The sequence below is a fragment of the Suncus etruscus genome, chromosome 15 (genome assembly GCF_024139225.1).
Source record: "Suncus etruscus isolate mSunEtr1 chromosome 15, mSunEtr1.pri.cur, whole genome shotgun sequence".
Classification (NCBI taxonomy): domain Eukaryota; kingdom Metazoa; phylum Chordata; class Mammalia; order Eulipotyphla; family Soricidae; genus Suncus; species Suncus etruscus.
In genome coordinates, this window is record NC_064862.1 from 32,127,454 (window position 1) to 32,152,506 (window position 25,053).

Consider the following 25,053-nt stretch of genomic DNA (forward strand, 5'->3'; position numbering starts at 1 on the left):
TTGATTCCAATCAGAATGTTGCTCTGTGGGAATTAGCCTTGAGGCACATTTCCCAGAACCATTTGCATCCCAAAGCGGGATCTGTCTTAATGAGTGTGAAGTAGCTGAGAGAGCCTCCCTAAAAGGATGAGTCTTTGAAAACAGGGATCAAGAATTATATTTTATTTTGTTAGCCCCTATGTTTGGTTGAGCTTTGAGTTCATATTTGTCTTTGAGGACTAGTTAGCATAGGTGTTTGACTTTTCTTGATGGTTTCTGCCACTTGATACTTGATGAATGGGCCAAAAGGAGAGCTTGGAGTTAATAGAACTAGATGGGAACTGGATGTGGTCCAGCATGGAAAAGGAAGTATTGAAGATATCAGTTAATAAAATAAAATCTGATTACACAGTCAAGGGTACAATAACCCTCATGGCTAGACCTAGAGCATAGGTCTGCAGGGTTATTTGTTATTGGCAGCTGTGGTCTGGGAGTGAGGCTGCCCTCTGCGGGGGTGGGGGGGTGGGGTGGGGTGGTTCTAATAATCTGGAAGATAGGCATAGTGCAGATGTCTGAGTCTTGCATGGTGTTTTAAGTGTGGCTGTAAGGTTAGAAACAAAGCCGGTGGAAAAAGCAAAAGGAAAGTATCAGAAGAATAAGGGTATATGGGGACTGTCAAATTCAGTTCAGAGTTCTGGAAGGTAGAAAATATCTTCTGAGAGCTTTGTGATAGACTTTCGATTTTTATCTTATTAGTCTTTTATAGTATTCTAGGGAGGTGATGCCAGTGAGAACCTAAATGTTCTTTTTTCTAGGTACAAATATAAACCACACTGTATGTCAAGTAATATAAATGGATGTCATAATTCACTTCCCAAATGCTCCAAGAAAACTCCTGAGATACTTTGAGGATAGGGTGCTTGCCTGTACATGCTAATCTGGCTAACTTGTACATGCTAACCCAGGGACCAGATAATGGTTCCCCAAACCCTACCAGAATATTCCCTGAGTACTGTTGGTGGAATAACAACAACACAATCAACAGAAATAATTTTAAAAAACCTGTGAGAACCCCTAAGAAGCAGTTTAGTTTCATTCAGGTGTGAATTTCTTCATTTTTTTTTTCAAATGAGATTTTGGATCCTTAGGAGAGTAATCTTGTTTCTGCTTTTCTTTTAGGGGCTCAATTGCGCATTGGGAAGGATTTCATCCTCTTCACTAAGAAGGACGATACCATGACTCTGCCTCTTTCTATCTCGTACATTTCATGAGGAAGAAGGCATTGATGAAGTAAGTCCTGTCCTTGTGATTGATTTAACTTTTGAAACCATTTAACTACTTTTTCTGGGTCTAAATTAGTTGAGACTAAACAATTTTTTTTGTTATTGTTCTTTTGTTTTGTGTTGGGCCACATCCAGCAGTGTTCAGGGGTTTCTTAAGGCTCTATTCTCAGGAATCACTCCTGGTAAACTCAGGGTAACATATGGGATGCCCAGGATCGTACGTGGGTCAGGCATGTACAAAGCATATGCCCTTCCCACTGTACTATTGCTTTAGCCCTCAAAATTGATCATCTTAGTGAGAGAGGGTATGAGGTCTCAAAATACTTTGGAGAACATTTGTCCTGTTTCTTTCTTTCTTTCTTTTTTTTTTTTTGGTTTTGGGGCCACACACGGCGATGTTCTGGGGTTACTCCTGGCTGTCTGCTCAGAAATAGCTCCTGGCAGGCACAGGGGACCATATGGACACCGGGATTCGAACCAACCACCTTTGGTCCTGGATCGGCTGCTTGCAAGGCAAACGCCGCTGTGCTATCTCTCTGGGCCCTGTCCTGTTTCTAAGAATATTAAGGGACGGGAAATAAGAGTTACTTTTGGAGCTCTCTTAGATCTAGGATTTAAATTCATTCTAGGGCTGGGGAAACTGCAGCTGGCAGTAATATTACTATCATTGGGCTTTCAGTATTATCTTTTTTGTATGTGTATACTTTTGTGGAGTATACTATAACAGCAGTTTCTTCCTTTTGAGGAATTATGTTGCTCTACTGCCTATATCAGAAACCCAGGCAGGTAGTGAAGTAGGTGAGTTTTGGGAATGTGCTTTGTAAGCTACTAGCTAACTGGTAGCCGACAGTCATCCCACTAGTTATTGCTATGCTGGAAGGATGGCTAATGAATCCCGAATTTTTCTGTTTGTTTTTGGGCCACATCCAACTCAGGACTTCTTTTGACTCTGTGCTTAGGATTTATTTTGAGTTCTGTTCTCAGGGATTATTCCTAATGGTGCTGGAGATCAAACTGGGTTGGCAGCATGCAAGGGGCTTGTATGCAAGGCTGTAGCGTATCTTGGGCCCAAATCAAGAATATTTTGATTTTGAAACATTGTGATGATTATTAAGGTGTTTTACACCTCAAATTATTTTTGTTTTGTTTTAGGGCCATACTTGTTCTCAGGGCTTACCACTGGCTCTGAGCTGAGAGATCTCTCCTGGCAGAGTTCAGGGGTACATATGAGGTGCCAAGGATTTGACCCAGGTTGGCTGTGTGCAAGACAAATGTCCTACCTGTAGCACTGAGGCCCCTCAAATGATTTGGGGGGAGGTGTTGGGGGTCACACCCAGCAGAGCTCAGGGCTTACTCCTGGATCCAGACTTGGTAGTTACTCCTGGTGATGCTTGGGAGACGATATAGGATGTGGGAGATTGAGTCTGGCTGACTGAACAAATGTCCTACCCCCTTAAAAGATTTTTCTGTGTCCTAGTGGGTCATTTGTAGAACTTGCCTCATTGTGGGGATAAGGAAAGGCCTAAGAGTAATGTTATATGAGAAGGAATAGAGAAGACTGAGAGAGCCCATAGAGAGAGATCCATGCAGTATTTTCATTTTCTCTTTCTTTCTTTCTTTCTTTCTTTCTTTTCTTCTTTCTTTCTTTCTTTCTTTCTTTCTTTCTTTCTTTTCTTTCTTTCTTTCTTTCTTTCTTTCTTTCTTTCTTTCTTTCTTTCTTTCTTTCTTTCTTTCTTCTCTTCTTTCTTTCCTTCTTCTTTCTTTCCTTCCTCCTTCTCTTTCCTTCCAATCCTTCCTTCCTTCCTTCCTTCTCTTCCTTCCTTCCTTCCTTCCTTCCTTCCTTCCATTCCTTCCTCCTCCTTCCTCCTTCCTTCCTTCCTTCCTTCCCTTCCCTTCCTTCCTTCCTCTCTCTTTCTTTCTCTCTCTTTCTCTTTCTCTCTTTCTCTTTCTTTCTTTCTTTCTTTCTTTCTTTCTTTCTTTCTTTCTTTCTTTCTTTCTTTCTTTCTTTCTTTCTTTCTTTCTTTCTTTCTTTCTTTCTTTCTTTCTTTCTTTCTTTCTTTCTTTCTTTCTTTCTTTCTCTCTTTCTCTCTTTCTCTCTTTCTCTCTTCTCTCTTTTCACTCTTTCTCTCTTTCTCTCTCTCTCCCCCCTTCCCTCTCCCCCCTCCCTCTCCCCCCCCCCTCCCTCCCTCCCTCCCTTCCTTTTCTTTCTTTTTTGCCTCACCCTTTTGACATTCAGGGTTACTTCTGGGCTATGTGCTCAGAAATTGCCCCTGGCTTGGGGGGGACCATATGGGACACTGAGGGGATCGAACCTCTGTCCATTCTAGGCTAGCGCTTGCAAGGCAGACACCTTACCTCTAGCGCCACTTCTTGGGCCCTCATGCAGTGTTTTCAATCTAGTCATGTGTTGATTAGCTGTGCTTTATTTAATTAATCTGTATTGATTGTGGTCAAACCATGACAAATTAGATAATGCAGAGAACATGCTAAGATTAAAAAATTGGTGGGTCTGAGTGGTAAGAAAAGAAAAAAGGGCCCGGAGAGATAGCACAGCGGCGTTTGCCTTGCAAGCAGTCGATCCAGGACCAAAGGTGGTTGGTTCGAATCCCGGTGTCCCATATGGTCCCCTGTGCCTGCCAGGAGCTATTTCTGAGCAGACGGCCAGGAGTAGCCCCTGAGCATCGCCGGGTGTGGCCCAAAAACCAAAAAAAAAAAAAGAAAAGAAAAGAAAAGAAAATTTGGTGGGGAGGGGGTCCTGGTTTTGTGGCCATATCCAGTGGTTCTTGGGTGCTATCCTTGGCTCAGTGTTCAGGGGTTGCTTCTGGTATGTTGGAGGACCATGTGGTGTTGGAATTGAACCAAGGTTTGCATGCAAAGTACATGTGCCAGTTCATTAAGCTATCTCCTCAATCTGGTGTCATGTTTCCTTTTTTTTTTGGAGGGGATTGGGAGTGTGGTGTAAAAGCATACCTGGCTTATTCTTGACAGAGTTTGAAGAACTATGTGATGTTCTTGAGCTAGAACTCAGACCAGCCATAAACAAGGCTAATCCCCATTTATGCTCTCTGGCCCCTTCAAGTTCTTTTTTAAAAATCAGTTTGTCTAAATATATATTCATTGGTTTATAAAGCTTGGGAGTATTGGAGTCAAATTGAAGGACCCTGGTTCTTTATATCATTGGATTCCTTAGGCGAGAGAAACAGCTGTTGTCATCATTTCTTGAGGTTGTGGGACCCAAAGATTTGTTTTTTGATTTGGGATTTGGAAAGTCATAGATGACTCACAGGTCATGATGTGACAGGCAATTGGGGAGTGATGGTGATTTGGAGCATAAGATAATTTGGAGTGAAAAAGTATTAATATTTTCTGGAATAGCCAAAGTTAATGTGTGAGTTTTGGATAGGAGTAAAGGAGGGCTTGCTTTTGTATACTCAGTAATGAACTCACTTCAAGGGGCATGTAGAGTGAGAAGAGGATTAGGATCTCAGGCACACCAATATTTAAAGCTTAAAGGAGAAAGCATTGAGGAAGCTAAAAGAATGACTAGAAGTGTAAGAAGAAAAACTAAGGGAGTGGTGGCATTGAAGCTAAAGAAATGTTTCTGTGGCAAGAATGAAAGTTCATTAAAAAAAAAAAAAAAAAAGAATGAAAGTTCATGGGGGTCAGAGAAAGGTACTTGCCCTGTTTGTGGTTGACTCCAGTTTCTGCCCTACCACTGCTTATCGTTCTCCAAGTAGCACCAGAGTTAGGAGTAAGCTCTGATTATGGCCCAAATCCTCCCCCCCCCTTTTTTTTTTTTGGTTTTTTGGGCTACACCCGGCAGTGCTCAGGGGTTACTCCTGGCTGCCTGCTCAGAAATAGCTCCTGGCAGGCATGGGGGACCATATGGGACACCGGGATGCGAACCAACCACCTTAGGTCCTGGATTGGCTGCTTACAAGGCAAACACCGCTGTGCTATCTCTCCGGGCCCAATCCAATCCTCCCCACTTTTAAAAATATTTTGTTCAGGGCCAGACCGGTGGCGCTAGTAGTAAGGCGTCTGTCTGTCTTGCACGTGCTAGTCCAAGATGGACTGAGGCTCGATTCCCTGGCATCCCATATGGTCTCCCAAGCCAGGAGCGATTTCCTGAGTGCATAGCCAGGGAGTAACCCCTGAGCGTCACTGGGTGTGGCCCAAAACCCCCAAAAAACTACTTTGTTCAGAGAGACTATATTTGCCTTGCCACCTGGATGTCCCCAGTTCCATCCCTGGTACTACTTGTGGTCCCTTGCACCACCAGGAATCATATCTAAGCACAGATCCAAGTGTAAGTCCTGATATGGCCCCCCCCTACTCCCAATAAGGAAAATAGACCCATGGTTTAAAGTAGCCCATTCCACTCATCAGGAATTGCTCTGGTGAAGAATTAAAGGTACAAAATGAAGTAAAAGATCATAGGAGCACAAATGAAACTCAGTTCTTCTGGTGAAAGGGCCAGGTGAAATTTTTTCCTTACTTGGTGCTAGAAGGTCACTATTTTTGGATTGTACTTTAGTGTATACTCAGCCAAGATTTCAAAATAAGATCATTTTCAACTGGGAAGGAATGTGTTCAAATCAGCCTTAGGGTTGAGTATTGTAGGCATGAAAGCTTCTTAGAAACCAGTAACTTTTCAGAACAGTTTATAAATCTGGTGGTTGTTAGAGTTCTTTTTTTCCTCTGGATGTGCCATCTGGTTAGAATCTTTATAGCAGGGGTCTCAAATTCGTGGCCCGCGGGCTGCAAACGGCCCTCTGTACAACATTTTGTGGCCCTGCCCTAGAGGAATCTTTTTTTTTTTTTTTTTTTTTTTTTTTTTTTTAGTTGTTTGGGTCACACCCCCCAATGTTCAAGGCTTACTACTGACTTTGCACTCAAGGATCACCCCGACTTTGCCTCCTGCGGCCCCCAGGTAAATTGAGTTTGAGACCCCTGCTCTATAGTTTCTTCATGGGTTTGCTATGCAAATATATAGAGCAATGGTCCTTAAACTACGGCCCTTGGGCCACATATTGTATTTATTCCCATTTTGTTTCTTCACTTCTAAATAAGATATATGCGGTGTGCATAGAAATTTGTTCATAATTTTTTGTTTTTACTATAATCTGGCCCTCCAACAGTCTGAAAGACAGTGAACTGGCCCTCTGTTTAAAAAGTTTGAGGACCCCTGATATAGAGGTTATCCTCTAATATCAGAGCCCTCAGGTGTAGGAATATATTGAGGCCTCTGGGAATAGATTTTTTTTTTTTGGTTTTTGGGCCACACCCGGCGGCGCTCAGGGGTTATTCCTAGCTATCTGCTCAGAAATAGCTCCTGGCAGGCACGGGGGACCATGTGGGACACTGGGATTCGAACCAACCACCTTTGGTCCTGGATCGGCTGCTTGCGAGGCAAACGCCGCTGTGCTATCTCTCCGGGCCCAGGAATAGACATTTGAGGTAGGATCTTGAAGGAAGAATTTCCCCCTCAGCTTTTTTTAGACATTAAGTATAATTCCTGCAAGTGGGAGTGTATTTTTAGTAATGAGAGATTATTAAAATGTTTATTATAGTGACAACATTTATAACCAACCTCATAGCTTAATAATGTTAGAAGACCCTGGTGTTCCTCTCACCAAATTCCTAATTCATTTTTTAGGTCGCTTTTGTGATCATCACCTTAGTTTTTGTGGTTTGTACACATTCTTGAATAGTTAATTTTGCCTACTTAAGATTATTTTTCAATATAATGGGTTTCTATGATTTACAATACTAATGAACTTTATATAGAGGGACTCCTACTTTAGGATTTTTTCCCTTCTGCTTTTCCTGTTTTTCAGATTTAGCCAAATTAATGTTAATAGCTGTTTAGCTGGTTTTTCATTAGTGCACAGTATTTTTTGTATAAATATATTACAAGTAAATCTGTCTACTTTGTAGATACTTGTTATTACATATGTTTGCTTTATTCTAGGATATGTACCTATATATGTATTTTATATATTAATTTATATATAAATATTTAATATAATATAATTTCAGATAAAATTTTCTTAGTAGAATGAATAGAATTAAAAATCAGAAAATTGGACTGTAGCGATAGTACAGTGGTAGGGCACTTGCCTTGCATGCAGCTGTTCCAGGAAAGACCCGAGTTCGATTCCTGGCATCCCATGTGGTCCCCTGAGCCTGCCAGGAGCAATTTCTGAGCGCAGAGCCAGAAGTACCCCTGAGAACAGCCAGGTATTATGTGTCCCCCCCCCAAAAAAATTAGAAGATTGGGTAGGGGCATCCCTAGAAGGTAACTTCCTATGACTATGTCATACACCAACATAGGCAAGAGGATCTAGTCATGTGAGGTTGAGTTTTGGGAAGGGGTAATAGCCACAGAACCTCTGGTTCCAGACTGAGGAGGAACTCCACCTTTGGGACGGAGCCTTTGTAGCACTGAGGAAAGGACACGCTTCATTCAAATTTTGAGGTGAATATACTTTCGGGGCCTCATTCAAAGTATCTGCCTGTATTTACTTCAAAGGTGATAGTTCCATTACCTACCTGGAATGCTCAGACCCGGGATCCTATCACAGACAACGTGGAGAAGTTTGCCATTGAGACAGAACTCATATATAAGTACTCTCCTTTCCACAGTGAGGAGGAAGTAATGACCCAATTTATGAAGATTCCAGGGAACAGTGGTAAGTGGTCTGTGATTTTACAGCCCCTTGAATCTAGGAATTCCAGAGTCAGGATTCGGGAGGGCTTGAGCCAAAGGTTTCTGGCAAAAAAAAAGATTTCTGTTTCTTAGGAACACTGGTGATCATCTTCAATCTCAAACTCATGGATAATGGAGAGCCAGAGCTGGACATAGTCTCAAATCCAAGAGATATCCAGATGGCAGAAACTTCCCCAGAGGGCACGTGAGTTTGGGTTACAAGGGAGTAAAACCCTGAATCTGGTGTTCATTCTCCCAGGGAGGAACTGTGCAAGATATGACTTTAGGGAGAGAGAGAAGAGCTTATTTTACAGATTTCCTAGTATTAAAATTGAGAACACCATGTTTTGTGCCATAAGGCAGAAGAGATAAATAGAAGGACATATTCTAACATATAAGCCAAAAAAAAAAAAAAAGATTAATAGTTCCTTCGATTCCCTGTTTTGACAGAAAAGAACAAACCTATTGAGAGAATAATTTATATCTATGGTGGGAACAATGAATTGTGGGGATCAGACACCTACTTTGGGGTATGAGAGTGGGCAAAGTGGGGTTGTGAGAGTATTATACCCACACTGAGGGAGCACCCCTCTTTAGGAAACAGGAATAGCATAGGAACATAGACTGACTGTTCCACTGCTCCCATGATCAGATTTGTGGGATGGGTGATGGCACCCTTGCATTTGTTACCTCCAGGAAGCCAGAGCGGCGCTCGTTTCGTGCCTATGCTGCCGTGCTCTATATCGATCCACGAATGAGGATCTTTGTCCACGGGCACAAAGTTCAAACCAAGAGACTCTCCTGCTGTCTTTACAAACCCAGGTAGGGATCTTTCCAACCTAGTCTCGTTTCTCTGGGGCATTGTGGGAATGGTGGCTGCTGAGAGCCTCTCTCATAGACTGTGCTTGGGCATTTAAATTGCTTTGACTTACTAAAGAGTCACTTCTAGATTCTGAGGGCCGAAGCTAGCCACTGGGTTATGGCGTTTGGCTGGCAAAGCTCATTGAGTGAGTGCCTTTTTTTTTTTTTTTTTTTTAATTTTTATTTTTAATTATGAGAACAAGGGTGCAAAGAAAGAGGACAAGGTAAAGTTACAGTGGAAGGACAATCACCCAAAACATAATTCTCAGAAGTCCCCTTGCTGATATCTTAACTTTGAAATTTCAGCCAAAGAACATTAAGATAAATAAGACAGAATCCATGTACAATTACTTTGTCCCTCAAGTCCCCAGATTGTAACACATTATAATATTTCTTAACAGTACACAAGGCAATCTAAAGCCATAAAACTTACGTAACCCCTTAAACATTACAGGCATAGTATTTTCTTACATTTCCATATACATGCATATTAGCTTAAGTTACCCTCAAATTTTAAGTGAGTTCTTTTTAAGGATTCGAGTCAAAGGAGCACAGTAAAAATGGTGTTAGAGTGGCAATTGTTGTTTGCATAGGCCCACCAAAATATGAGGGGACATGGAAAGAAATAACCTTGGCCTAAGTACAAAGAGACCAGACCCCTGAAGTTTCCTGGCACAAGACCAAGTCTAGGCTCCAGGCAAGCTAGATCGTCCAATCCAATACATTGTCTGTAGTGCCAACACACTTTTATTTTTCACACAGTCTCTGTTGTTGGTATCATGTTTCTGTATTAAAGATCCTGGAATCTGTATATCTTAACATTGAAGTCAGGATGTGGAGCATCCTCTCCTTTCACCTCACAATCAAAGGGCAATGCAGGGAGCCCTATCCTGTAAGCAGGTCGTTGTTGTTGTTAAGTCTTCTCAGTGTTAAGGGAAGTCTCTTTTGAGCAGGTCGAAGTCTGAGCAGTGTAGGTCTTCCGTGGTAAAGGATTGCTTCCAGGTGATGTTATAGACCAGCCTGGATGTTTCGTGGATGGCTTCCCTGGTTCAGGGGAGAGTGGATTATGCGCTTTCTTCTGAGGTCTGTGCCAGGTAGTTATGTCAATGTTCAGGGTGTAAGGTCCCTTTGCACTACAAGATTTGTGGTGTTCCAAAATCTATTAGGTAGGATCTTATTTGTATGTATAGTATTTTCCCATTTTAATGTGCCTATGCAAATAAGAAGCAATGCCACGTGGTGTTATTGGCGCATATGGGGGCCATAAGAACCATTCCAATGATTCCCATGACATGGTTCAATCATAAGCATTACACTGGGGGGATTCTTCCACCAAAATTTCTTGTTAAACAGCTCAAAAAGAGCAAATAAAAAGTAGTTAGAATCGGCACTGTATAAGACAACATTTAGTAAGAATCATAGCTGTCAGAGAAAAAATACAAAATATTCTAAAGAAATACGTGTCCATTTTATGTATCTTGAAACAGTTTGGGGTTGTCACACAAAATGCACAGCTTTGGACTGTGATTAGGATTGTACACTACTGAAGTTAAAGAGAGTAATGTAGGTTAGTGATGTTTGAGAGGGGGTTAGAGAGTTAAGGAGTAAAAAAGAACTTTGTAGGGGTGTGGCAAAGGGCAGAATACAAAAATCAACATTCTGTATACGCAAAACATAACTTAAGAATAAGGAATATTCTGAATACATGAAGTACACAGAACACCTCCACATGCCAGGATCTCGTGTGCCTTTGACTGATATGATGGGGGCTCTGGGCAGGACAGCTAGCCATAGGACCCCTGGGCTGACCACTTAGTCCAGGCGAGCATGACTTCCCCCACACACCAGGCGGGTCTTCAGGGCCACACCTGGTTAATCAGGCCCTGGGGGGAGGGGGTGAGAAATTCCTCCCTAGGCATCCAGAAACTACAGAGGCTCTGCTGGGCTCAGAACACTCCACATGCCAGGATCTCGTGTGCCTTTGACTGGTATGATGGGGGCTCTGGGCAGGACAGTGAGTGCCTTTTAAGTGAAGGGTACCCATAGCAAAATGAACTGTTTGAGCTTTTCAGCTTTTGTGTTGGGAGGCCTCTAGACCCTTTTCTAGTCAGTGACTGAAATTTGTTTCTGCTAGGGCAGTAGTCAGCAACCTTTTTTTTTCAACTGAGCCAAATCTCGCCAAAACCACGATTGAAATTTATTTTGAGAGCCACACAGGGCGCGCACTGACAGAGGCTAGGAGCAGAGTCCTGACTCCTTGAGCGATCGCCTGGCACACAGAAGAGCCAAATTAAAAGTGTAAAGAGGCCACATGTGGCTCACGAGCCGCAGGTTGCCGACCACTGTGCTAGGGGATTAAGATCTACCTAATAAGCACCAAATAGCAGGGGACTAGTGATATAAGCAATTAAGTTTGGGTCCTCGAGGTTAGATCCCCCGGTTTTCCCATTTGGTACCCCCAAGCCAGGGGCGATTTCTGAGCACTTAGCCAGGAGTAACCCCTGAGCATCAAACGGATGTGGCCCAAAAAACCAAAAAAAAAGAAAAAGATTTGGGTCCTTATTTTTTCTTTCAAGGAGTGAGAAGTTTTGGAGTCATACACAGTTTTCTTCAGGACTGCACACTGATCAGTGTTCTGGGCTTATTTTGATGATGCTTGGGACACCAAGTTTTGCAGGGATTGAAAAGCATGCCCATTACCTCTTAGAACTAGCTCTAGTGGGCCAGAGAGATAGCATGGAGGTGGGACATTTGCCTTGCATGCAGAAGAATGGTGGTTTGAATCCCAGCATCCCATATGGTTCTCGGAACCTGCCAGGGGCGATTTCTGAGTGTAGAGCCAGTAGTAACCCCTGAGCGCCGCCAGGTGTGACCCAAAAACAAACCAAAAAAAACCCCAAAATACTAGCTCTAGTACTTAAATTTTTTGGCTAAAATAAGTTTGGTTTTGTCTTAGCATATGGGAATAAACTGGAGATGGGACATTACAATGGAGCTTGGGAGAAGGCAGGAAAGCAGGCTATTTTCTGAGGGTCCTGGCCTTACCCTGGCCCTTGAATTGTCTTTTTCCCTATTCAGGATGTACAAGTATACATCAAGCCGTTTCAAGACCCGTGCAGAGCAGGAGGTGAAGAAAGCTGAGCATGTAGCACAAATTGGTAATTCTCCTTTTATATAGGAGGGAGGGATTAGGTGGCAGTTTTCTGAGGGAGGGACACACTACATGTGGCCGAAGCAGGATCTAGGAAAAGGATGCATAAGGGACCAGGCTATCCTTCTGAACCATTGATTCAATTCCTACATCCCTTACCCTGCTATCAGTTCTTCTCAGCTCTTTTCTCCCCAGGCTTTACTTTCTCTTTATATGGACTAAACTACCTAATGTACTATCAACTCCTTGGCTTCCCCAAGTGAACTTTAGTCCAGATAGTTGTAAAATTGATTTTCTTGGGGCCAGAGAGATAGCATGGAGGTATAGTATTTGCTTTGCATGCAGAAGGTCGTTGGTTTGAATCCTGGCATCCTATATGATCCCCTGAGCCTGCCAGGAGCAATTTCTTAGTGTAGAGCCAGGAGTAACCCCTGAGCGCTGCTGGGTGTGACCCCAAAACCAAAAAAAAAAAAAATTGATTTTCCTGACACCAGGGCAAAATTATTAAGGTGTCTCTGCTGACTAGGGCATCTCAGCAGTTTGAAAGGGATTGTTTGACTATTTGATAAATTCCAGCTTGTGCTGAAGGTTGACCATATTGTCTTGTAAATTTAGACCTATTTTGGTTCATATGCAAAATTTAATAAGTATGTTATGCTTTTCAAAGCATGAAGGAATGGGTGATGACTACAACTAACTGAAACTCATACAAGGAAGTTGATCTTCCAAGTCTCCTGTTTCTTAATATTATTAATACAAGTTACATCTTTTTTGTCAAGCAGGTTTTGTTTTGTGAGATCTAGGAAAATTACTAATAGTTATGAACCTCAGTTCCTTATCATATTCTCCATTTCAGCGGAAGAGAAGGCACGGGAGGCAGAGAGCAAAGCTCGAACTTTAGAAGTACGCTTAGGTGGAGACCTCACCCGGGACTCAAGGGTTAAGACTCCAAATTTGCTTGGCCACTCTCTACTATATCTGGCATTAGGATGTCAGAGTTGACTTGACTCAGCCCAGGCAAATCATGAGCTCCTTTGCCCTAATCTGAAATGCAGAATGATATGCTATTCCTATCACTTTAGAACATACAGTATTCAAAAATCTTGGCTAATCATTTTATTATGTCAGTAACTATATTAGATGATACTGTTAGTATTCTTGATTTATAAGAAGTTGAATTAAAGTTAAACTATCTCTGACTCTTTAGGTCCCACACAGTATTAAGGATTAAAGCAGTTGTTGACACCACCCTGACACTTACCTTCAGAGTATTCTGATTTTGGGATAGGGGTTATTTTGTTCTTTTTTGTTAATATGATGCTAAAGATCAAACACAAGGCTGCATGAATGCAAAGCAAGCATTCTACTGCTGAGCTGCCTCTCTAGCCTCCAAGTCAAAATACAGGGATTAAGGGTGTTTGCCTTGTATTTGGTCAACCATGCACCAGACTGCTGCAGAGGCTCACTCCTGAACACAGCTAGGAATACTGAGCACCACTGAGTGAGGCCCAGGCCCCTCCACACAAAACGAATTAATGAAAGTGATAACATTTCCAATGGCTTAGTGGTCTAATGTTTCTGTGTGGATATTCCTTCTTGAGGACATTGAACCTAGTCAAGTAAAACACAGCTTTCGAGTTTGTCCCTAGGACTGTGTATGTATAAAAGGTAATTTTCAAATACAGTTTTGCTCCCATTTAGTTTAAAAAGAGTTTTAGATATTATTGTTATTACTATGTATTAATACTTTCTGAGGCCCAGAGGACTTGCCTCGTTTAGTACTTATCTCTTTTTCCAGGTGATGTTACGACAGGTTCAGAACAGGGCCATTACTCTGCGCAGAGAAGCTGATGTCAAGAAGCGAATCAAAGAGGCCAAACAGAGGTCAGTCCCAGGACCGGTCTGTAGTTTTTTATTGAAACTTATAGAACTTGAAGAATTTCTCACCACCCTATGAAGTTGCCATTCTGCCCCAAAATTGCTTTGGGAAATATTTTTTTTATTTTCGGTTTTGATTTTTGAGTCACATCCAACAACACTCGGGTTACTCCTTGCTCTGCACTTAAAATCTCTCCTGGCAGGCTTGGGGGACCATATGGGATGCTGGGATTTGAGCCACCGTCCTTCTGCATGCAAGGCAAACACCCTACTTCCATGCTAATCTCTCCAGCCCCTTGGGGGAAAAATTTTTTTTTGTGATATTTTTTTGGGTCACACCCGGCAGCGCTCAGGGGTTACTCCTGGCTCTATGCTCAAAAATCGCTCCTGGTGGGCTCTGGGGGACCGTATGGGATGCCGGGATTTGAACCACCGTCCTTCTGCATTTAAGGCAAACGCCTTACCGCTGTGCTATCTCTCCGACCCCAGGAAATATTTTGATGTAAAGTTCAAATACTTTATCAAATGACCACCTGTAGCAGATCGTTATTAGCTTGTGTATTCAGTTCTTTCTGAAGGCAGGGCAGTACCTGTACCTTGAATTTAGCACTCGATCTCCTCACTGAATAATCTCAACTTTTCATTCTTAAAATTCTGTTTTTCCTTTTTTCAAAATATGGGCAAATCCAGAAGAGCTCAGGGTAGATCTGACTGGTGATGCTTAGAGACACCAGAGCCAGTTATCTAGCTATGTTGTGCCCTAGGGCTTACTCCTGGCTCTGCTCTCAGGGATCACTCCTGGCAGAATCAGGATCCATATGGACTGCTAGTGATCAAACTCAGATCCTCTGGATACAAAGCAAATTCCTTACCCATTGTATTACTGCTCTGCCCCTAAAATATAATTTTTTGCTTTAATGTCCTCATTAATTTTTCTTCCCTTGTTAAACTGATGAAGGGTGTCAAACACATTTGGTTCTGGTACTCAGTAGATCTGACTGTGATGTTTACTGGGGGTTATGTTACTCTCTGCAGTGCTTATACCTCTTTACTTGCTGTGCTTGTCACACACTTGCGTTTTGGTACTCTGGAAAGTATCCTCTCCTGTCTTGCTAGGTCCCAAAAAGCAGAACCACTGAGACCTTTGCTCAGCACATGTGGGCCACATTGGGTATTGAGTTCACAGTTTTGTTTTATCCTTGCAAGACTTTTGTCCTCCTCCTATCTTGCACATTTTTCCTTCTGTTTTGGTACCATATATGATGGCGCATAGGTGACTCTATGTGGTGCTTTTGCCAAGAGCCATTCTGAAGACTCCAGAGTTTGGTTTTTTTTTTTGTTTGCTTTTTTTGGGGGGGGCCACACCCGGTAATTACGCTCAGGGGTTACTCCTGGCTATGTGCTCAGAAGTTGCTCCTGGCTTGGGGGACCATATGGGACACCGGGGGATCGAACCTCGGTCCGTCCAAGGCTAGCGCAGGCAAGTCATGCACCTTACCTTTAGCGCCACCACCCGGCCCCAGACTCCAGAGTTTTTATCTTTAAAAATTAACTACTGTAGGGACAGGTGGGAAAAAAGAAAACAATTAACTATTGTCACATTAAGTGGAGTACAGATAAACTTGATTTTGTAAAAAATTTTACTATGTAGACACATTAAATTTTTTTTGTTTTTGTTTTTGTTTTTGTTCACACCTGGCAGTACTCGGGCCACTTCTGGCTCCATGCTCAGAAATCGCCCCTGGCAGTCTCAGGGAACCATATGGGATGCTGGGATTCAAACTACCGTCCTTCTGAATGCAAGGCAAATGCCTTACCTCCATGCTATCTCTCCAGCCCCATATTAAAGATTTATAGCAGCTTTATTGTAAAGCTTTGCTCAGTTAGTTACCAAAAGAAAAATTGTATGTATTAGGCTGTTTACAGTTGCTACATGGTATTACACCTTTTCTAGATCTAACAAGTTATACATTGGAGATGCAAAACTTCTGATTAACATCTTTTTTTTTTTTATTAGCATGTCTTAAAGCTTAAAATATCTTAGAGTACCCTGGTAATTGTGCTAGTGGGTTAATTTGCTTAAAATTGTATTTTATCTTCTCAGAGCACTTAAAGAACCTAAGGAACTGAATTTTATTTTTTGGGGTCAATATTGAACACCGTTACCTGGATGGTATGTTTATCTATAATTGTAGCCGCCTAATCAAGATGTATGAGAAAGTGGGCCCACAGCTGGAAGGAGGCATGTAAGTACTGCCTACAAAGTGCTTTCCAGCCTTAAATAGATGACAACATTTTGACCAGAGTGGTAATAGAACCATTTTTTTTTCCTGTAGGGCATGTGGCGGAGTTGTTGGAGTTGTTGATGTGCCCTATTTGGTCCTGGAACCTACACATAACAAACAAGACTTTGCTGATGCCAAGGAGTACCGGCACCTACTGCGGGCAATGGGAGAACACTTGGTGCAGTACTGGAAGGATATTGCTATTGGTAATGGGACTTTAGAAAAAAAAAATTTTTTTTTTGTCTTTGGGCCACACCCAGCATCCCTCAGGGGTTACTCCTGGCTCTGTGTTCAGAAATTGCTCCCAGTAGGCTTGGGGGATTATATAGGATGCTGGGGATCAAATCTGGCTCCATCCTGGGTCGGCAGTGTATAAGGCCAACACCAACACCCTACCTCTGTGCTATCACTCCGGCACCCAATTTTTTTTTTTGTGGGGGGAGACTAGACCAGGGGTAAAACAAAACAAAACAAAACAAAAAAAAGATTCCTCTAGTGCAGGGCCACAAAATGTTGTATGGAGGGCCGCAAACAGCCTGTGGGCTGCAAGTTTGAGACCCCTGCTTAGACTTTTTTAAAACGCCCTAGAATAGAGGGTAAATTTAGGAAGAATAAAGAACTTGGGGCTGGGGGCCGGAGAGATAGCATGGAGGTGAGGTGTTTGCCTTTCATGCAGGAGGTCATCGGTTCGAATCCCGGCGTCCCATATGGTCCCCTGTGCCTGCCAGGAGCGATTTCTGAGCCTGGAGCCAGGAATAACCCCTGAGCACTGCCGGGTGTGACCCAAAAACCAAAAAAAAAAAAAAAAAAAAAAAAAAAAGAACTTGGGGCTGGAGAGATAGCATGGAGGTAGGTATTTGCCTTGCATGCAGAAGGATGGTGGTTCAAATCCTGGCATCCCATATGTTCCCCTGAGCCTGCCAGGAGTGGTTTCTGAGCATAGAGCCAGGAGTGATCCCTGAGTCCTGCTGGGTGAGATCCAAAAACCAAACAACAATCACAAAAAGGAACTGGCTTCTAATGTGATAGTGTGCCTGCTTGCCCTTCCAGCCCAGCGAGGAATCATCAAGTTTTGGGATGAGTTTGGCTACATTTCTGCCAACTGGAGCCAGCCCCCATCCAGTGAGTTGCGTTACAAACGTCGGAGATCTATGGAAATTCCAACCACAATTCAATGTGGTGAGTTGCTGATAGAATCTTTTGACTTTTTTTCCCCACTGTGGTTCATAACTGTCTCTCTTCATTCTGGTGATAACCTATTTTTATGGATACTATTTGGGTGTGTGTGTTTGAGATTTACTCCTAGCTCTGCTTGAGATTTGCTCTTAGCAATGTGTGAAAGGACTATGTGGTGCAGGACTTGAATGAGCCTTCTTTATACAAAACATGCACCTCAGCCGGCTAATTGTACTCTCTGACTCCATGATTACCTATTGACTAAGCATATAGGTCAGGTTATGAGCTCTTGTGAGTTCTATTTTAGAGTCAGTTCCATCTATACCTCGTGAACACAGCAAAATGTCATATTACCTGCTAATCTTGACTCAGTTTGATACCACCTTATTATGTGAATGATTACAGAACTAGGCTTCCTCTATAGGAAGAGGAGAAGGGACTGGGGAATTGGCAGTGGGTGAAGCTTTATTTTAAAAATTCAAGTTCTTGATTTTATTTTGGTTTGGTTTGTTTGTACTGACACTCCTGGCTGTATCCAGGCCTTACTTACCACTTCTGGTAGTCTCAGAGACTGAATCCAGATTAGCCTTGTGCAAGGTAAGTTTCTAACCATGCCATTTTTTCTGGAGTAATTTTCTTTACCCATGCCATTTTTTCTGGAGTAATTTTTCTTTTCTTTTCTTTTCTTTTCTTTTTCTTTTCTTTCTTCTCTTCTCTTCTCTTCTCTTCTCTTCTCTTCTCTTCTCTTCTCTTCTCTTCTCTTCTCTTCTCTTCTCTTCTCTTCTCTTCTCTTCTCTTCTCTTCTCTGGAGTAATTTTCTTTACCCATGCCATTTTTTCTGGAGTAATTTTCTTTTCTTTTCTTTTCTTTTCTTTTCTTTTCTTTTCTTTTCTTTCTTTTCTTTTCTTTTCTTTTCTTTTCTTTTCTTTTCTTTCTTTCTCTTCTTCCTTCCCTTCCCTTCCCTTCCCTTCCCTTCCCTTCCCTTCCCTTCCCTTCCCTTCCCTTCCCTTCCCTTCCCTTCCCTTCCCTTCCCTTCCCTTCCCTTCTCCTTCCCTTCTCCTTCCCTTCTCCTTCCCTTCTCCTTCCCTCTCTCCTTCCCTTCTCCTTCCCTTCTCCTTCCCTTCTCCTTCCCTTCTCCTTCCCTTCTCCTTCCCTTCTCCTTCCTTCTCCTTCCCTTCTCCTTCCCTTCTCCTTCCTTCTCCTTCCCTTCTCCTTCTCCTTCCCTTCCTTTCTCCTTTCTCCTTCCCTTCCTTCTCCTTCCCTTTCTCCTTCCCTCTCTCCTTCCCTCTCTCCTTCCCTCTCTCCTTCCCTCTCTCCTTCCCTCTCTCCTTCCCTCTCTCCTTTCTTTTTTCCTTTCTTTTTTCCTTTCCTTTCCTTCGGTAATATCCGGTGACCCTCAGGGACCACTCCTGGCTATGAGCTCAGAAATCACTCCTGGCTTGGGGGACCATCTGGGATGCCGGGAGATCAAACTGCGGTCTGTCCTAGGCTAGTGCGTGCAAGGCGGCCCCTGGAGTTTTTTTTTTGGGGGGGGGTTTTCAAGCCACACCCATTTGATGCTCAGGGGTTACTCCTGGCTGGCTAAGCATTCAAGATTGCCCCTGGCTTGGGGGGACCATATGGGATGCTGGGGGATTGAACTGCAGTTGAGATCTTTCCTTGGCTAGCGCTTGCAAGGCAGACACCTTACCTCTAGCGCCACCTCGCCGGCCCCTGGAGTATTTTTCTATGGAAGAATTGCCTTTATAGAAGGAAAGCAGAAACTTGAAGGAGCTTGATTTAGTTATTTGTAGATCTAGCTGATATTTATATCAAGATGGATATTTTCCTTGTTGCAGATTTGTGCCTGAAGTGGCGAACCCTCCCCTTTCAACTGAATAGTGTGGAAAAAGAGTACCCTGACACCTGGGTTTGCTCCATGAACCCTAATCCTGAGCAGGATCGGTGAGCATTTCTCTCACAAGGACATTGGTTATTCTCCCAACCTGTGTTTCCTTCACTTTAGAGTAAATAATCATGCTTATGCCCTTAATCTCTATCTTTCTCTCTTTTTTTCTCACTCTCCTCTCTCTCTTGCGGGTGCTCTCGCTCTGAAAATAATTATACATTTGTTTCCTGTAGTGAATATTTCATTCACTTGGGAACTCTTGAGCTGTGAGTGTGAATTGACTGAGGAGTGATCCTGCTCTTCTGATCCAGTTTTGCCATAGGCTCTCTACCACCTTCTCTCTGCAGATGTGCGGCTTCTGAACAGAAGCAAAAGGTTCCCTGGGAACATTTAGAAAGGACCTGAAGACACAAGAAGAGAAACAGAAGCAGCTGAAAGAGAAAATTCGCCAGCAGGCAGGAGAAACTGGAGACTCTTCAGGTGGTTATTGATAGTGGGCAGAGATAGTGGATATTGATAGTGGGCCTGTTGTCAGTGGAAAGACAGTACAGAAGCATTAGTAACTCCCTGCTCTCCCCTGCACTCTTCGTGATGCCAAAGCTTTCCAGTTCTAATCTTCACAGATTTTTGTATACCATGATTATCTTTTTTTTGGGGGGGGGGGGCACACCCGTTTGATGCTCAGGGGGTACTCCTGGCTAAGTGCTCAGATATTGCCCCTGGCTGGGGGGGGACCATATGGGATGCCGGGGGATCAAACTGCGGTCCTTCCTTGGCTAGTGCTTGCAAGGCAGACACCTTACCTCTAGCGCCACCTTACCGGCCCCATGATTATCTTTAAAACAAAATTTTTTTTGTTTTTTTCTTTTTTGTTTTATTTGTTTTTTTTGGGTCACACCCAGCAGCACTCAGGAGTTACTCCTGGCTCTATGCTCAGAAATAGCTCCTGGCAGGCTCGGGGGGACCATATGGGATGCCGGGATTCGAACCGCCGTCCTTCTGCATGCAAGGCAAAACGCCTTACCTCCATGCATCTCTCCGGCCCCTTTAAATTTGTTTTAAACAGGAAGTTCTAATTTATGTACAGTGCCTTAAAATTCTGGAAATAAGTATCTTAGCTATATATACTTTCAACATTATTTTTTTATTTTTATTTGGTTTTTGGGCTACACCCAGTGATGCTCAGGGTTGCTCCTGGCTCGGGGGACCATATTGGACGCTGGCGGGATCGAACCACTGTTCTTTCTAGGTCAGCCCGCATGCAAGGCAAATGCCTTATTGCTGCGCCACTGCTCCAGCCCATACTTTAAACATATTATAATTACCTATTAAATGTGGACCATAGTGATGGCTCATCTGTTTGGGGTGCTTGTTGTGCATGTACAATCCAAGGTTTGATCCCTAGTACTGAATGGTTGTCAGAGAACACAGCTGGATTAAGTCTTTGTACAGTGCTGTTTGACACCAATAAAAACGGTTCCCAATTTTTTTTTATTTTTTAATTTTTTGGCATTTTGGGTCACACCCGGTTGACACTAAGGGATTACTCCTGGCTATGTGCTCAGAAATAGCTGATGGCTCGGGACCAACGACCATGTGGGACACCGGGGATCAAACCCAGATCCATCCTGGATCAGCCACATGCAAGTCAAATGCCCTACCACTGTATTATTGCTCCTGGCCTCCGCAATTTATTTATTTTGTTTGTTTTTGGGTCACACCCGGTGGTGCTCAGGGGTTACTCCTGACTCTGCGCTCAGGAGGGATTCTTTTTTTTTTTTTTTTGGTTTTTGGTTTTGGATCACACCAGCAGCGCTCAGGGGTTACTCCTGGCTCTATGCTCAGAATTGCTCCTGGCAGGCTTGGGACCATATGGGATGCCGGGATTCGAACCACTGACCTTCTGCATACAAGGCAAATGGCTTACCTCCATGCTATCTCTCTGGCCCCAGGAGAAATTCTTAAAAGCAGAGTCAGGAGTAGTAATCCCTGAGTATTGTTAAGTATAGCCACAAAACAAAACAAATACAGGGGCTGGAGTGGTGTTGCAAGCGGTAAGGCGTTTGCCTTGCACGCGCTAACCTAGGACAGACCTCAGCTTGATTCCCCAGGGTCCTATATGGTTCCCCAAGCCAGGAGTGATTTCTGAGCACATAGCCAGGAAGTAACACCTGAGCATCACCAGGTGTGACCCAAAAAAGCAAAAAAAAGAATGCTCTTGGTGTTTTGACAGGGAGTATTGCTTTGATTTGCATAATACTTTGGGTAGGATGACAATAGTAACAGTTTTTCCCAAGCCATGAACAAATTTTTCTAATTCCTTGTATTCTGGTGTATTTATTATAGTAACTTACAGTTTCCCATCTGTAAATCTTTTAATATTTTTATTTTGATTTTTGGGCACAGAGCACCCTGTGACGCTCAAGGTTACTCTGGTTCTGAGCTCAGAAATCCACTCCTGGCAGGCAAAGGATGGGAACCATATGGAATGCCGGGGATCTAATCTAAGCCAGCTGCTGCAAGACAAACATCCTATCATTGTGTTACTGTTCAGGCCCCTCCATGTGTACATCTTACACCTTCTTTGATAAGTTAATTCCTAGGTATTTTTATGTTTTTGAACACAGCTATAAATTAGATTGTGTTTTTATTTTTAACAGTTTAGTTTTTGGTGTTTGGGCCATACCTGGTTGTACTCAGGACTAATTTCTGGTAAGACTTAGGACTATATTGGGTGCTACTGATTGAACCCTAGGTCAGTCACATGTAAGGCAAGACAAGCACTTTTCCCATTATGTTCTTATATGGCCTGGTTCTTTTTTTTTTTGGTTTTTGGTTTTGGGGCCATTACCCAGTGGTGCGTGGGGCTTTCTCCTGGCTCTGCACTCAGAAATCGCTACTGAACAGGCTCGGGGGACCATATGGAATGCTGGTGCTCGAACCCAGATCTGTCCCGAGTCAGCATGTGCAACGGCAAACTCCCTACCGCTATGCTAACACTCTGGCCCCCACATGTTTTTTTTTTTTTAAAAAATATATATATATTTGTTTTGTTTTGTTTTTTGATTTTGGGTCACACCTGGCAGTGCTCAGGGGTTACTCCTGGCTCTACGCTCAGAAATCGCTCCTGGCAGGCCTCGGGACCATATGGGACGCTGGGATTCGAACCACTGACCTTCTGCATGAGAGGCAAATGCCTTACCTCCATGCTATCTCTCTGGCCCCACAGGGTTATTTTTTTTCATTGACTTGCCATTTTTCAAAATATTTGTAGTTTCAACTAGTTATTAGAAAGCTTCTCCCCTCTCCCCTCTCCCCTCTCCCTTCTCCCCTCTCTCCTCCTCTCCTCTCTCCTCTCTCCCTCTCTCCTCTCCCCTCTCTCCCCTCTCTCCTCTCCCCTCCTCCCCTCCCCTCTCCCCTCTCCCCTCTCTAATCTCCAATCTCCCCTCTCCCCTCTCCTCTCTTCTTTCCCTCTCCCTCCTCTACTATCTAGTCAGAATCTCTTACCCAGAATGTCTTACTCTTGTTTATCTACTGAATTCCTGCTCTCCTTCTTTACCTTATCCAATAGGATTCTGACCATTTTTTCTTTACAAACTCAATTTACCTGGGGGGCCGCAGGAGGCAAAGTCGGGGTGATCCTTGAGTGCAAAGTCAGTAGTAAGCTTTGAATATTGGGGGGGTGTGATCCAAACAACTAAAACAAAACAAAACAGAAAAAGATTCCTCTAGGGCAGGGCCACAAAATGTTGTACGGAGGGCCGCAAACAGCTCGAGGGCCACGAGTTTAAGACCCCTGCTTTACAGGAATTTAGTCTTCTGCCACATTTTCTTGGCCTCTCAGTTGTTCTTCTGATCACTTAAATTCTGTAATTTTCTAGTGGTTAATTTTTGTCTCCCTAGTGAGAATGGGAGGTCCAGCTTTTCTTTATTTCTCTGCTGTTTACAACATATAGAGGAATCAAGAAGTTTGCTTGCCTTTTTTTTTTTTTTTTTTGGTTTTTGGGTCACACCGGGCAGCGCTCAGGGGCCACTTCTGGCCCTCCGATCAGAAATTGTTCCTGGCAGGCTCGGGGGGACCATAGGGGATGCCGGGGATTCGAACCATCATCCATCTGAATGCAAGGCAAACTACCTCCATGCTATTTCTCTGGCCCCTGCTTAAATATTTTATCATCATTTTTGCCCTGCAGAAAACCACACCCATACGCTCCCCAATATTTCTCTGGCCCCTGCTTAACTATTTTTATCATCATTTTTGCCCTGCAGAAAACCACATCCATACGCTCCCAAGCTGACCTGAAGAAATTGCCTTTGGAAGTAACCACTAGACCTTCCACTGAGGTAAAACCCAAGGCAGGACAAGAATTTTTCACAGGCATCTCTTACTGGCATTAATAAATATCCTTCTTCTGCACATCTTTTAGGAACCTCCACGTAGACCTCAACGTCCTCGGTCACCCCCTTTACCTGCTGTGATCAAGAATGCCCCAAGCAGACCCCCTTCACTCCATACTCCCAAGTCAGCCATCCAGACTCGAAAGACCACTGCTCTTAGCAGTTCTCCAAAACCGCCTGCCCCCACACCACCCCGGGAAGAGGCCAGTACATCAAAGCTGCTCCAGCCTCCTGAGGCAGCTCGAAAGCCTGCTAACATTGTAGTTAAGATTCCAACCCGATCCACACCTGGGGTGCAGCCGCTAACACCATCTGTGCTGCCCAATTCCAAGAGTCCTCGGGAGGTCCCTGCACCCAGAATTATCAAGGTTCCAGTGGTCAAGAAACCAGAACCACCCAATAAAATATCTGTGGTGAGATATTTTTCCATCTTCCTTTCTCAAGTCCTAATCTGTGCTATTGTTGAAAGTGAATAGAATTAGGTGGTGTCAAAGCTGTACTGGAATTACCCCAGTGGAGCTCATGGAAGCTAAGCATCTCCACTGACCATGGAAGATGGCGCCTAGAGCAGAACTTCTGAAACTTTTCTTCATGACTCCTTTTTGCCAAAGTTATATGTGACCATAGCTATTTAGGTATATGAAATATATATATAAACAAAACTTTATGGTGAAGGGTATCACATCTAGGCTCTGTTTAGGATTTACTCATGACTAATAGGCTCAAGGATTATTCTTGATGAGGCTCAGGGGAACATATGTGGTTGTTCTTGGGGTTGCCTTACCTGCTGTATTGTCTAACCTACCAAACAAAAAATTTACTGATAATCATAAATTTATTTAAAAAACTTTTTAAAGTTACAATAACAACTCACAGTTTAAGAAGCTGGATTTCTAGATACCTGAAGATACTTGGGCACGGGGAAAAGTCGATTTCCTATTGAGTTTTGAATCACCCAGTTGATTTCTTTGCTGTGGGCAGAAGTGGATAACTTGGAGGGGAAAAACAATCATGGTGAGCTTTGTATGGTTTATGTATCTTGAGAGGTAGGTCATTGTTGGCAGGGACAGACAAGCAGGTTAAAATTGGAGTAATCTGGTGCGAGAGATAGCACAGCAGCGTTTGCTTTGCAAGGACCTGAGGTGGTTGGTTTCGAATCCTGGTATCCCATACTGGTGCCCCCCATGCCTACCAGGAGCTATTTCTGAGCAGATAGCCAGGAGTAACCTCTCAGCACCGCTGGCGTGGCCCAAAAAACCAAAAAAAAAAAAAAAGGAGGTAATCTTTAAAACTCTTCTTTATATACACACACACACACACACACACACACACTCACACTCACACACACACACACTTAAATACACCTCCACACCTCCCATTCCTGTGATGGTTTGTGGGCAGAGGGCAAGAGGTTGCTGAGTACTACACAATCTTTCCATGTT

The 25,053-nt window shown here is 43.3% G+C and overlaps 1 protein-coding gene across 1 annotated transcript in view; it reads left to right on the plus strand.

The window, feature by feature from the left end:
- Positions 1-25,053, plus strand: part of MORC2 (MORC family CW-type zinc finger 2) — a 55,759-nt gene that overhangs the window by 21,665 nt on the left and 9,041 nt on the right. The window contains 18 exon segments of the mRNA XM_049788897.1: positions 1,159-1,220; positions 1,222-1,269; positions 7,798-7,957; positions 8,068-8,179; positions 8,671-8,796; positions 11,914-11,993; positions 12,843-12,925; positions 13,785-13,870; positions 15,969-16,002; positions 16,004-16,110; positions 16,201-16,355; positions 17,200-17,328; positions 19,164-19,269; positions 19,561-19,592; positions 19,595-19,668; positions 19,670-19,693; positions 23,483-23,557; positions 23,641-24,024. Coding sequence (XP_049644854.1) covers positions 1,159-1,220; positions 1,222-1,269; positions 7,798-7,957; positions 8,068-8,179; positions 8,671-8,796; positions 11,914-11,993; positions 12,843-12,925; positions 13,785-13,870; positions 15,969-16,002; positions 16,004-16,110; positions 16,201-16,355; positions 17,200-17,328; positions 19,164-19,269; positions 19,561-19,592; positions 19,595-19,668; positions 19,670-19,693; positions 23,483-23,557; positions 23,641-24,024 — 1,877 coding nt within the window.